The 12,678-nt window shown below is 52.6% G+C and overlaps 1 protein-coding gene across 2 annotated transcripts in view; it reads right to left on the bottom strand.

Moving 5' to 3' along the window:
• Positions 1-4,302, bottom strand: part of Gclc (glutamate-cysteine ligase catalytic subunit) — a 28,105-nt gene extending 23,803 nt beyond the window's left edge. For both annotated transcript variants that reach the window (XM_042671913.1, XM_042671914.1), the window contains exon 1: positions 4,122-4,302. In XM_042671913.1, the coding sequence (XP_042527847.1) occupies positions 4,122-4,271 (150 nt within the window). In that variant the 5' untranslated portion in view covers positions 4,272-4,302. The remainder of the gene's footprint in view (positions 1-4,121) is intronic.
• Positions 4,303-12,678: the final 8,376 nt, after the last annotated feature.

Raw genomic sequence — 12,678 nt, 5'->3', positions numbered from 1 at the left:
ACAAATCCTAACATTTCTCATATGCATATCCTGACGTTCCTAAACTAAATGGAATTTAGAGCACTCTGAAACAGCTAAAATTGTGAAAAGCGCTTGCCTAGCAATAAGGCCTTGAGTGTAATATCTAGTACTGAAAAAACAGTTAAAGAACAAAACTATAAAATTCTCTAGATAATATATCTGCAAGCACATAATTGGAAGCCAAATTAGGGGCTTTTGTCTTTGCAGCATTGGGGTTTGAACTCAGGATCCTGCGCGTGAAAGGCTGCATTCCACCACCTGAGCCACTCTTCTGGCCATGGAAACTTTTCTGCCTGGGGCTGGCCTCAAACAGATCCCAGATCTCAGCCTACAGAGCAGCTAGAGTTACAGGTGGGAGCCATCAACGCTTGGCAAATTGTGTTCCCCTTTCCTCCCCCCTCACCCACTTCTTTTTAAAAATCAGTCTTATACATGAGAATGTAGTCCAAACTTTGTGTCTCAGATCACAGAACTTCTGAGAGAAGGGCTTTCATAAAATATAAGCAAACTTTCAACATACTCAAGTCACAGAACAGAAAGTGACACCAGTGATAAACATTAATAACATAGGGGCAAAGAACATAATCTAGAAAACTTGGCTAAGCCAGTTAATGCAGGAGGCTGAGTTTGAGGCCAGCCCAGGCTATCTATCTAGTGAGACTCAGCCTCAAAAGCAAAACAAAGACCCCGAGATCTGAGGTATCTCTCCTCGGCAGTCCATCGATATTTGACGCCAGGCCAAGTGTGTCCTCACTAATGAGAGAGAACAAAGCATAATGTGGGGTAATGCACTGAATGCATGTCTATGGACCTAGTATTCTACACTAGTATACTGTAAAAGCAGCTCCTGAAAGGACATCCCAAAACACAACTCAGGGTTGTTCCAGTAAACAAGACCTTTATCTGAAAGCTGTGTGTGTGCTATGCAGAAGTATGCTTTTCCTTATCATTTGGTGGGCTGTACACACCACATGGTATCCAAGAACATTCCCTCATTTCTGCCACCATGGTGTCCAAACCTGCCATGCTAGCAGCCAACCAGGCATCTAGGTGGATCTGGGAACCAACTCATTTATAAGGTGCTTACAGGAAGATACTTTTGAGTTCCCAAGAACTAGCTTACATCTCCACATCAACTTAGAAAGGTCAGTATACTCTGCTTTGAGACATATACTTTTATTAAAAATTTTACCCAAATGCAACTCAAGCTCAGTCCAGCCCTTTAGTTTTCCAAATGAGGAAATGCAAGTTCAAGGTCACTAGGCAGTTTGACTTTGGACTAGAACCCAAACACATGGTTCTTTGTGGTCCCTAGTAGACAGGTCTGACTATTTCCCCAGTGACAGACTTCCTTCCAACCACACCAATGACCACTGGGTGCGTGTTTTTAAACCACAGCCCTAGGGGTGCATTGTCGAATCAGGAGAAGCAGAATTTGGTCTGAAACCTGCTCTGCTTCGTATCGCATGTCAGACACCACTGCGTGTGGCAGCGCCATCATCTCCCGGGAGCATACCACTTACCACGCCTTCCCTGCTTTTATCTACCCAGCAGTTCCTCCTATTTCCCGGGCTCCCCACAGACACCTGCACTGCTGGCTGATGCTTCTGCCTCTGCCACCAGCACTCGGTGTGTGCAACAGCGAGTCCCAACAATGTGCAAGACCTAGTCTGACGCCGGGCTCCTCTGCACGAGGCTCTCCTCAAGGAAGCCTTCTATGACAAAGCTAAGCCTGGCTTTCATGCACAACTTTAACTGTGAACCACAAATGACTTGCCACACATCCCTTTTCACACACACTCAATGCAAAATTCTATTGCAACTGTCTTACTATGTGTAGCGAAGACCAATTTATCATGCATGTTTCATTCTGTATTTAATATAGACATAGCATGCCACTGTTCACTGTGGCACTACTGACAACAGCCACGATGTGGAAACACCCTACGTGTCCACTCATAGAACAGATAAAAGAGAATTCAGTACTGCCAAAGAAAAAGTAAGTTTTTTTCCTTCCTTGTTTTTGTTTTCATCTTGTCCCTTTATTTGTCTATGGGGTTTTTATATGTCTAAGGGGGGGGGGGCACAGAAATACAAGGACAAAGGGTAAACAAATTAAGCAGTGGTACTCACTAGACACCATGCTGAAAATGAACTATACAACTTGAGGGTGAGGATAGGAGGGAAAAACTTGGAGAGAGCAAGGAAAGGGGTGGCATTGTCCAAAAAGCAATGCACTCTACCTCACTTATGTAACTGTAACCCCTCTGTAGGCAATCTTTTTAAGAACAACATCAACAACAAAAGCCCAGAGATGTGGGTTGGAGTTTTCTGAATCTGTTTATCAACTTACTAATGTGTCATGGCTTGCAGATTGGAAAATGGTGCCTCTTTGTGGGATGACAACTTGAGTCACACTGAGGAATAGAGGCTTGGCACATACAAGTACCACTGTGGTGTAAGTCCAGGGGGGAGAATGAAGGGGGAGGAGACCAAGGCGCAGCCAAAGTGCCATTTCCCCATCCATCTGAAAATTCCACAATCTTAATTCATCCTCCGCCAGGCGGCCGACTTCCAGCTGGACTCCCATCACTGGAAGGCAGCAAAACATCAACTGATAGTTTCATATTTCACTTATGACAGAAAACTTGGAGCGAGAAACCTGGAGATGCAATTTAAACAGTCACCATGCTTTTAGAGAACAGCTTTGGCATGTTTTAGTGTAATAGCAGGAAACCTTACTAGAGTATTACAAGTCCAACTTCCCAATGTTATCTTTGATACCTGACATCTCATTTCAGGACATTATCTTTTTAAGGTGGCTAGAAGGCTAGGCTCAGTTTTCTCCCCCTTACAGAAGCAGAATACAAACACTGTATTTGCCACTCTTTTCTACTCCCCTTAAATTTGGGGAGGAGAAGCAAGCCTTCTCTAGACGAAAGCTGTCAAAGTGAAATCCTCCATACTATGTTTCAAGGCCCTATTTCAGCTCATCTTACTTTAACTCAACACTTTCAAGTCACTGAAAACAGGTAGGTCTAAATGCTTTTCTTGCCCATGGAAGGAATGGTTTTTAAAGCAGGGAGACTAAGTAGAAGGGGTGTTCAAAAGTTTCACGTTCATGATATTCTATCTGGCATGATGATTGACCACTTGGTTCTCCTTAAATGTGGAAAGTGGCACAAAGGAAACTTTAACTTGTAGTTGCTCAAGAATGGCTAGTCTTCTTACTGTAATTCCACAATTACCTGATGCCAGCCGTACCTAGCACAAGGCTTAGGCCCCAGGGCAGGAAATAATCAACCCTGCTCCTCTTGGGTTGACACTCTCCTGTGAGTGACCCGTAATATACCAAAGAAGGTGTAAAGGACAATGAACTTAAAACTGAAGAACTCTCACCATACACAGCTGCTGTCCGTTCCTTTTCGGTCCAAAATATGATAAGACTATTTCTGCAGACACATCAAGTTACTATTACTACACTTCTCGGATGTGGAAAAGTTCCTTCCCCCAGCTGCAGGAGGCCGGACTATCCACCTATTCTGTTCTGTGGGAAGGTATTTCTGAGCTGGTAGCACATCCACGGTTGAAACTTAGGCCAAGAGGGAGAAGTTGGTCCCAGAGACAATCAGAGGAGGTGAACCACCTCGGACAAATGCCCTCACCCTCAACTCAGACCGGCCATCTCGAGAAGCCATTAATTTTTACGTACTGCATATGAATTAAAAGACAAAACAAAATAGGAAGGTGGACAAAAACCTTTGGCAAGAAGGAGGTGATTCCAGTAAACCAGAGCTTCAGGACGCAGAGCCAGGCTCCTGCCCGCTCCAGGGAAACCCGCTCGCGGTGAGAACCCTGGTCAGCCACCCGCTCCGTGCGGGAAGCGTGGGGGAGAAGTTGGAGAGGTTCGGGAAGGCGCCGCGGGGCCGGCAGGTCTCGGGGTCCGGGGCCCCCGATCAGCAGAGGCTCTAACTGCACTGGTGCCGGGCGCGCCGGGCTCACGCCCTCCCCGGGCCCCCGCCCCCCAAGATGAGAGGCCCGGACACGGAGCCAGCCCCCGGGCGGGGCCGGGGTCCGGGGTCCGGGCGGCCCGCGCTCACCTCGTCGCCCCACTTGAGCACGTCCTTGTGCCGGTCCTTCACGGCGTGGTAGATGTGCAGGAACTGCAGGATCCCGTGCCGCCGCACGTGGTCGGCGTGGCGCTTGGTGTCCTCCCAGCTGAGCGGCGACCCCTGGGCCAGCAGCCCCATGGCCGCCCGGCCCTCCGCTCGGGGCCGCGGGCGGGCGCGGGCCGGACGCGGGCCGCTCCTCCCCGGGGACGCCCTCGGGCCGCGGCCGGCGGCGGCGGAGGAGGGGGCCCCGGAGGAGGGGGCCCCGTCCGGCCGTTCCGGCTCCCGGTGGGTGGTCCCCGCCGCCCCGGGGACGAGGCGAGGGAGAAGTGGGTGCGGCTCTCGCCCCGAAGCCAAGCGGCGGCTCCCGCTCCTCCTCGGCGCCGGTGTCGTGCACGGGCTTCCTACTTGGGACCGAGACCTGCGCCGCCACGGAGCATGCCCAGTACCCGCGTCCGCCGCTCGCCGCTCCGGAGGAGGGACAGACCGCGCTCCGGGTTTTATAGACCGCGGAGGGGGCGTGGCGATGGGGGCGTGGCCGACAGCTGGGAAAGGGCGGCGCAGGAGCGCGCGCACGTGCAATTGGGGCCAGGCTGGAGGGGGCGAGGCTAGAGGAGGTGGGCGTGGCGCGGCGGCGGCGGGCGTGGCGCGGCGGCGGCGGGCGTGGCGCGGCGGCGGCGGGCGTGGCGCGGCGGCGGCGGGCGTGGCGCGGCGGCGGCGGTGGGCGGGGCAGGCGGGGCAGGCGGGGCCGGCCTCCGGGGGAGCCAAGGTGCTGCCGGAAGCTCTCAGTCGCGGTGCCCTTCTACCTTTGTGGGTTGTGCGGAGGGTTACGGTTCGACACGGCCGTGCATGAGTGCCACGCACCTCGGTCGAGGCCGCCCCTCCGTCTTCCCCAGCCCCGCCGGTCCGCTCAGGTTTTGCTAGCTTCCTAGGATGCGCGTTGAACGTCGACCCGCTTCGTCCCAGTCCAAAGAGCGGGGCGGGCGCTCCCCCTCGCTCGCGCGGCACCTGCGCCCGCCGGACCCAGCGGCTCGGCCCGCGCCGGCCGCGCCCAGGCCGCGCGCAAGTCCCGCCCCCAAGCCGCCCGGAAAACCCGGCGTCGGAGCGGGGCGGGGGACGCGCGCGCGGCGCGGCCGAGCTGCGCATGCTCCGAGGGGCTGGCGGGAGGGAGCGGCGCGAGCCGGGCGCCGCTCGCCGCGCCGTTGTTGTGGTCCGGCCCCCGTCACGTGACGGGCGGTGCCGCCTCCCGCCGCCGCGCCGGCTCACCGTGACTCAGCACGGCGTGCGCCGGGGTCCACCGGGGCGGCGGGTGCCCGCGCCCGCGCAGCCGCTCCCGAGGCGCCCCGGGGCGGGAGGCGGCGCCGCCTCTGCCCGGACCCCGCGCTCCCGGACCCCGCCGTGCCGTCTCAGCGTGACTCGGCACGACGTGCGCTCCGCCCCCGGGCCTCCGCCCTCCGCCCTCGGGCCTCCGCCCTCCGCCCCCGGGCCTCCGCCCTCCGCCCTCGGGGGTCCGTCGGTCCCGCGCCCCCGCCGGGCCCTCGCCCTCCCGCCCGCCCGCGCCGCGTGCGCCCCTGCCCGGGCGGCCCAGCCCGTCTGGCCCCTCTGGTAACGCCGGGCGCGGGGCTCCCCGGAACCATCGTCAGCCCAGTCGCCGGGCTCGGTGGCCGAGCCCCTGCCCGGGAGGCCCGGTCCAGCGGGCGGCAGCCGGCCGGGGCCCCCGGCGCCCTCGGCCCCGCCGGCCCCGACGCGCGCGGACCGGGCCCGGGCGGAGGGGGGCCTGCACCCGGAGCGTGCCCCGCACCTGCCGGGCAGGGCCGCCAGGCTGACCGGGTGTCCCCCGCACCTGCCGGGCAGGGCCGCGGGGCTGACTGGGTGTCCCCCGCACCCGCCGGGCAGGGCCGCGGGGCTGACCGGGTGTCCCCCGCACCTGCCGGGCAGGGCCGCCAGGCTGACCGGGTGTCCCCCGCACCTGCCGGGCAGGGCCGCGGGGCTGACCGGGTGTCCCCCGCACCTGCCGGGCAGGGCCGCGGGGCTGACCGGGTGTCCCCCGCACCCGCCGGGCTGACCGGATGTGCCCCGCACCCGCCGGGCAGGGCCGCGGGGCTGACCGGGTGTCCCCCGCACCCGCCGGGCAGGGCCGCCAGGCTGACCGGGTGTCCCCCGCACCCGCCGGGCTGACCGGGCGCCTCGGGCCCTGCCCCAGCGAGCTGGGAACTGCAGACCCGCCTGCGTCGTGACTCCGACGCCGAGAAGCGCCGTTGCCGCTTCCAGAAAAGCACGTGTTTCTGAAACCGAGTCTGGGTTTGCATGTAGTTCTGGCGGTGGTTTTTCTGGGTTTGCATGTAGTTCTGGCGGTGGTTTTTCTGGACCTGCTTCGGCGTTCCGCGCTCTTGAGCTGACAAGCCTGTGCCGTCACACTCAGGGCTTATTTATACGGAGTTGTGAAAACACGAACGCACTTCTTTGCACGTAGTGACAAAGGTCCACATCCGGGCGCCAGTGTTCGTACGCCTGGAACCCTCTACGGTCTGAGGATTGAGGTTCAAAGCCAGCTTGGGCAGTTAAGTCTGAAGGACTCTCCACTTAATCAGCAAAAAACTGGAAGTGGAGCTATGGCTCAAACGGCAGAGTTTGCAGCTTCGGGTGAAAAAGCCACGGGAGAGCTCAAGGGTCTGAGTTCAGGCCTCACTTCGGGGACACACAGTCTCTCTCCTTCCCTCCACTTTTTTCCCTTCAAAGAATTACTTTGAAGTAGTTTTCTGAAGGAGTTTCCATGTAACAAAGCAGTTTATGAATACAGGGTACCTTTTTTCTTTTTTAAGAAGTAGAAGCTTGAGGGGTTATAGGATGCCTGGCAAGAATTAGGAGCAAAAATGGATGTTTTAGAAGCAAGCTATCTCGGGGGACATGGGGATGGGTAAGTGATGATCTCCCAAAAGGGCATCACTGCTTCCCCAGTGACAGGAAGGAAGAGCTTGAGGGCAGGATGGCTGTTGGGAGTGAAGGCTGAGTGCAGTAGACCACTGTTCTCTCTCAAGTATGGTTTTCATGGACATTTTTCAGTAGCAAAAGTAGAGAACACAGTGGAACAGTGGAATGACACTTCATGTGAACATTGTCCAGCTCTGGGGTCACCATGTGGCTGATCTTGTTTTAGTTGTCTCCTGTTTAAACAAAGCAGGTCTTACTGCAGTAGGATCCTGCCTAGCACTGAGGGTTGAAGAGACAGGAGGGTAAAAGATGGTTTTAATAATAGCTGTGGGGCCAAAAAGATGGGAAGAAATGAACTGGAAAGAAGATAAATCTCTTAATGGGAATTGGTTTCTTTTATCCAATTTTTAGAATTTGTTCCAAATTAGCCATTCTAAGTTGCGAGGCTTTGCGTTTAAAAATAAAACCCAAAACAAAAAAAATGAAACTGTTGCACAATAGTTTATACTATTGTATAAGCTAAGGGTAAGCTAAGAGTCAAGCAGAATAAGTAAGGTCTTTAAGCCAGGTATTTGCCCTTTTGCAAGATTCCTTATCTCCCTCTACCCCCATTTCTTTCTTTTATCTTCTCCTTCATTCTCATTCTCAATCTCATTCTCATTTATTCCCTTTTCTCCTTCCCTCCCAACTCTCTCCTCTCTTTCTCCTTTACCTAAGGGCATCTGCATGCTAATCAAGCCATTTTACATACTTAAATTCATAAATACAAGTAAATGTTGTATTAGAATAGATAATACCAAATATCTGACCTAGGCAGTAATGGCCAAAAAGCTGAATCATCATTATGTCTGTGGCAAGTGTGAATATTGAGCAATTTTGACTGAATGAGAGCTATTCCTCAAGCAAAAATCTCTGCCATTGCATAATTGTACTTCCTTAAGTGATTTCTTTGTACACCAAAACTCCTGTCACTTAGTGTTCAGACTTAAATGTAGTGGGCACCTTAGAAAGAAAGTTCAATTCACTAAAAGTGATTTATCAAAGAGCCCCATAACAATTATCTAGCCAGTAAGAAAATCAGTAGCTAGTGCCAAATTGAGAATGTTTGGTCTGTGTGTGTGAAAATGTACTCATACTCCATAGGTGTGTTTCCTTCCATGTTTGCAAAGATTTCTGAGGTAATCAGATGATGAGTTGAGGAGAGCTGAACATAGACTGGTTAGCATTATTTTATTGGCAGTGACTTCACTCAGCCTTCAGGGAAGTGGCTGGGGTATGTGTGTGTATGTGTGAGGGGTGGGCACCAGGTGAGCAGGCTGCTCTGTCTTTGATCTGGACAAGGAGGTGAGACTAAGAAAGTATTCATTGTTTAATTATACTCAATTAAAATATATAATTTGTATACTGATACTTTTATGCAATCTATAATTTATATAATTTTATAAAATACACAATTTACACTTTAATTATTACTGATAGTTTAGTTTTCTATGTATTCCTTCCTACAACCTGAGTAAGGGGTAGCAGCTTCCCAAAGAGCAGCCCAGAACTCTGAACCCTTACTAGTCCAAAACGCTGTTGCTCCTCCAACAGTGTGCTGGCAAGATTGCTGATTTGGGCCATACTGGGCCCACTTCCCTCTGGTCCCAAGCTTTGCAAGGAAAAAGATCTCACAGAGTATGGTGGCACATGCCTGTAACTCCAGCACAGGGGTACTAAGCCAGGATGGTCTTCAATTTGATCTCAAAAGGAAGGGAGAAAAGGGAGAGAGACCAGAGGGAGGAACTGAGGATGGATCCCAAACAAACAAAAACAAAACAGAGAGATGAGGAGGGGAGGGAGAGAGCTCCCTCTTTCAGGATGTACAGTGTTGTGAATTAGGCTGGGAAAGGGGCTGTGGGATGACCTCATTTTAGAGGAGGAGCTCTGTAGTAGGCAGCCCAAGAGGTTATCCTTGTAAACAGAAACAGGTTTTGATTGAGGTCTGTTTGTCTTCAAAGTCCAAGTTCATTCCACTTTCCTCACATTGTGTAAAAGCACAATCTAACCATACTAAGAGTGACACCAGAAATTTGAATGTTGTCATGGCTTACAGATTGCTTAAAAGAAGAGAAATCAGGGAAGGAATGAGCGTTTCTTGTATACCTACAATGTGTCTTGTAAAAAACTTATCCAAACTTACCAGTTTTAGTTTTTTAGGCATAAAGTAAGTCTTGGCTTTGAAAATTATTTTTATTTTTTAAATTTTAATTAATTAATTTTTTATTGTGAAAATACTGTACAGAGGGGTTACAATTACATGGGCAAGATAATGAGTACATTTCTTATCAAGCATTGTAGCCTCCTCCTTTGTTTCCCTTTCCCATCCCTTCCCATCCTCCCCCCATTCCCCCGCCCAACCCTCCCCCCCACCAAAGTTGTAAAGTTCGTTTTTGACATGACTTGTACATCTCATTGTTGCAATAGGTCCACCTGTATCCCTATTTAAACGATTTGTTTTTTCCCTTCCCCTCCACAAATTATACCGATATCAAATACAGTGAAAGCAGGGGTTATACCGTGGGGGAGGGACATACAAAGCAACAAAGAAATGAAAAATTATTTTAACTTACTTTTTTAAAATTTCCTCACTACTTTTCAGAGCTTACTCTGTTCTTAAGAGAACAGAGTTTTAGAGAAATTTGAAGAGAATGTAGAAAACTCAGTTCATTAGAAAATGTGGATAGAAACTGTACTTTATCTCCTGTCTTTTGACTGGGTGGTGGAATAATTCACTCAATATCAGCTTTCAAAATAAGACAGTCACATTTCCTGGACCAAAAGGGCATAAAAGAAAACCTCTTTGATACTTTCTGTTTTTATGTTCTTACCTCCCTCTATACCCTTTGTCTATAATTTTGGATGTCTGAAGCATATGCTGATAGAGGAGATAAAGGGAAAGAAGGCTGAGTCACAGTCACAAAGTACAGGATTGAGAGGTGAGAGGAACTAACACACTGGACAACCTGCAAGTCACAACCTCTTTTAATGGGGAATCAGAATTTTAAGTATAACCTGAAAGAGTTGTGCTCCATGAATAACAACCCACTCCTTTCATAATCCTGTCCACTCTACTTCATGGTGGCCACATGAAAATTCTCTTTCAAGGACAGTTTCCTGTCTAGAAAAAACAAATGTAGGTTTTCTGGGAGCTCCATGAGCCATTTCCACATTCGGAACGAGTGTGGAAAAGACTGTTTACCCTCCTTAGAAAGGTCAGGGCAAGTACTAGTCCTGAAATTGCAGGCATGTAGCAGGAGGAAATTCAGTTTTTCTGCGTCATGATTGTATTGCAGTGTTGCCAGCAGTACTAAAACCTTGGATGTGAGAATCTGTCTTTGAAAGTACATTATGACAGAGGCTACATTTGCCATTATCATTTTGTTTTTATTATGGAGAACAAACAGGTTGTTCACAGGGCTGGAGATGCTAGCTCAGCAGGAGAGTGGTGACTCCATGCTCCAAGACCTTGGGTGCACTCGATAGCACCAAACAAAACAAAAACAATCCACGTAGATGATACTGTAGTTTCCATTGGCCAGGGATCCAAGACTGGTCTACTTTGGCTCTGATCTATGACCAGGCTGCTTTCAAAATCTTTTTCTTGGATGTGGGCAGACCTCATTACATCTGTGTATATTGGGCTGATCTCATCATGCCTGTATATTGTACCAATCTTAGCACACCTGTGTGTATTGTGAAACTGTCAGCACAACTCTGTGCATTGTGCAGATCTCAGCACACCTGTATGCATGGGGCAGATCTCAGCCCACCTGTGTGCATGGGGCAGATCTCATCATACCTGTGTGCATGGGGCAGATCTCAGCACACCTGCATGCCTGGGACAGATCTCAGCACACCTGCGTGCATGGGGACAGATCTCAGCACACCTGCGTGCATGGGGCAGATCTCAGCACACCTGCGTGCATGGGGACAGATCTCAGCACACCTGCGTGCACGGGGCAGATCTCAGCACACCTGTGTGCATGGGGACAGATCTCAGCACACCTGCGTGCATGGGGACAGATCTCAGCACACCTGCGTGCATGGGGACAGATCTCAGCACACCTGCGTGCATGGGGCAGATCTCAGCACACCTGCATGCATGGGGACAGATCTCAGCACACCTGCGTGCACGGGGCAGATCTCAGCACACCTGTGTGCATGGGGACAGATCTCAGCACACCTGTGTGCATGGGGCAGATCTCAGCACACCTGCGTGCACGGGGCAGATCTCAGCACACCTGCGTGCATGGGGCAGATCTCAGCACACCTGTGTGCATGGGGCAGATCTCAGCACACCTGCGTGCACGGGGCAGATCTCAGCACACCTGCGTGCATGGGGCAGATCTCAGCACACCTGTGTGCACGGGGCAGATCTCAGCACACCTGTGTGCATGGGGCAGATCTCAGCACACCTGCATGCATGGGGCAGATCTCAGCACACCTGAATGCATGGGACAGATCTCAGCACACCTGCGTGCATGGGGGAGATCTCAGCACTCCTGTGTGCATGGGGTAGATCTCAGCAACCTGCGTGCACGGGGCAGATCTCAGCAACCTGCGTGCATGGGGCAGATCTCAGCACTCCTGTGTGCATGGGGTAGATCTCAGCACTCCTGTGTGCATGGGGCAGATCTCAGCACACCTGCGTGCATGGGGCAGATCTCAGCACACCTGCGTGCATGGGGCAGATCTCAGCACACCTGTGTGCATGGGGCAGATCTCAGCACACCTGTGTGCATGGGACAGATCTCAGCACACCTGTGTGCATGGGGGCAGATCTCAGCACACCTGCATGCATGGGGCAGATCTCAGCACTCCTGTGTGCATGGGGCAGATCTCAGCACTCCTGTGTGCACGGGGCAGATCTCAGCAACCTGTGTGCATGGGGCAGATCTCAGCACTCCTGCGTGCATGGGGTAGATCTCAGCACTCCTGTGTGCACGGGGCAGATCTCAGCACACCTGCATGCATGGGACAGATCTCAGCACTCCTGTGTGCATGGGGCAGATCTCAGCACTCCTGTGTGCACGGGGCAGATCTCAGCAACCTGTGTGCATGGGGCAGATCTCAGCACTCCTGCGTGCATGGGGTAGATCTCAGCACTCCTGTGTGCACGGGGCAGATCTCAGCACACCTGCATGCATGGGACAGATCTCAGCACTCCTGTGTGCATGGGGCAGATCTCAGCACACCTGCGTGCATGGGGCAGATCTCAGCACACCTGTGTGCACGGGGCAGATCTCAGCACACCTGCATGCATGGGGGCAGATCTCAGCACACCTGCGTGCATGGGGCAGCTCTCAGCACACCTGTGTGCATTGGGCAAATCTCAGCACACCTGCGTGCATGGGGCAGATCTCAGCACACCTGCATGCATGGGGCAGATCTCAGCACACCTGTGTGCACGGGGCAGATCTCAGCACACCTGTGTGCATGGGGCAGATCTCAGCCCACCTGCACACCTGTGTGCACGGGGCAGATCTCAGCAACCTGTGTGCATTGGGCAGATCTCAGCACACCTGCGTGCATGGGGCAGATCTCAGCACACCTGCGTGCATGGGGCAGATCTCAG

Source organism: Dipodomys spectabilis, unplaced genomic scaffold, assembly GCF_019054845.1.
Source record: "Dipodomys spectabilis isolate Male_0828 unplaced genomic scaffold, ASM1905484v1 ptg000669l, whole genome shotgun sequence".
Taxonomy (NCBI): domain Eukaryota; kingdom Metazoa; phylum Chordata; class Mammalia; order Rodentia; family Heteromyidae; genus Dipodomys; species Dipodomys spectabilis.
Note: the sequence above shows the minus strand (reverse complement) of the source record. Positions and strands in the feature narration are given on the sequence as shown.